Source organism: Nestor notabilis, unplaced genomic scaffold (genome assembly GCF_000696875.1).
Source record: "Nestor notabilis isolate BGI_N333 unplaced genomic scaffold, ASM69687v1 scaffold23611, whole genome shotgun sequence".
NCBI classification, from domain to species: domain Eukaryota; kingdom Metazoa; phylum Chordata; class Aves; order Psittaciformes; family Psittacidae; genus Nestor; species Nestor notabilis.
Genome location: NW_009916350.1, coordinates 1,124 through 2,535, shown reverse-complemented (window position 1 = coordinate 2,535; position 1,412 = coordinate 1,124). Strand labels below are relative to the sequence as shown.

At 59.1% G+C, this 1,412-nt stretch overlaps 1 protein-coding gene across 1 annotated transcript; it reads left to right on the top strand.

Moving 5' to 3' along the window:
- Positions 1-56: 56 nt before the first annotated feature.
- ENSA (endosulfine alpha) lies at positions 57-1,171 on the top strand (the record flags this gene model as incomplete). Its single annotated transcript, XM_010024540.1, has 2 exons — positions 57-182; positions 1,001-1,171. Coding segments are annotated over 2 exons (297 nt in total), but the record flags the coding sequence as incomplete, so codon positions are not given.
- Positions 1,172-1,412: the final 241 nt, after the last annotated feature.

Here is a 1,412-nt window from a genome sequence, read left to right as displayed (position 1 = left end):
CAGGGGTGTGTTTTCTGTGGGGCTGAAAGGGCTCTTCCCCCCTCTCTGTGTTTCAGGACATGCAGGAGAAGGAGCCCATCACCCCTGAGCGAGCAGAAGAGGTCAAGCTCAAGGCCAAATACCCCAGCCTGGGCCAGAAGCCCGGCGGCTCCGACTTCCTCATGAAGAGACTGCAGAAAGGGGTATTTATTGCTCAGCCAGAGCTCATCCGGGCCCTTCCCTCCCTCCCTGGCCCAGGCAGCCAAGCTCCAAGCAGCCAGAGGAATCCCACCACTATTCCCCAGTCCCAGAAGTGTGTTGCACCCATGGGTCAGGCTCTGAAAGGCTGTGGCACCCAGTAGGCACCAGCCTGAAGCAGTGAGGGCTGCCATGATGGAGCAAGACCCCAAAAGCTGCCCCTTCCTCCCTGGTTTTGCTCTGTGCGTCTCCCGCAGGCAGGGGTGGATCCCAGCCTGGGGTTCAGAGGCAAACCAAGTGCATACTCCCCCCTTGCTGCTCTCATCCCTGGGGCTTGGGGGGTCACTGAGATGCTGAGTCTTCTCTCTGCTCTGCAAAGGGCACAAAGGGCTGGCTGCATGTTCCTCGGTGACACCAGTGGAAAAGGGCAACTTTCCTCCCTGGAAATGTCCTTAAATCCCTTCCCAAGAGCCAAGTGGAGCTGCTTGGGCTGTCACTGCTGCCTCTCCTCCTTCCCGGTGCAGAACAAGCCCTCCTGAGCTCCGGCAGCAGCTCTGCTTCGGTGCTCAACCCTCCTTACACCACTGGGGGGGGCGAGCAGCGCCGGGAAGAGTCCCCATGGTGATGAGTGAGAAGGGAGTGAAACACCCTTTGAGCTCCGGCTTCCCCTGCTCGGATCTTCCCTTCCTTTCCCTTCCCTTCCCTTCCCTTCCCACGATGGGTTGTGACCTGGTTTTGAGTAGCCCCCTAAAGGCCCCGTGTGTGTGTCTGCTGTGCCCCCCCCCTTCCTGCAAACCAATGTGACCCCAACCTCCTCTTCCAGCAAAAATACTTTGATTCTGGTGACTACAACATGGCCAAGGCAAAGATGAAGAACAAGCAGCTGCCAAGCGCGGGGCCAGACAAGAACCTGGTGACAGGAGACCACATTCCCACCCCGCAGGACCTCCCGCAGCGCAAGTCCTCGCTCGTGACCAGCAAGCTGGCAGGGTAACCCGCGCTCCAGCCTCCCCTCTCCTCCTCCTCCTCCGGGCTGAATGGACTGAACTTCACTGCACCATAGGGACAGGAGCACCAGGATCCACGTAGTTACTCGAGTATCCCAGCAAACGGAGCCCAGCCCCTGGAACGAGAGGTGTGGGCAGGACACGGGGGCAGGTTTGATTCAGCTGATCCTTTTGCAAAACCACTCGGTTCCTGCCTTCGTTTTCCTGCTGTTTGGAAGCTTGCAGAGC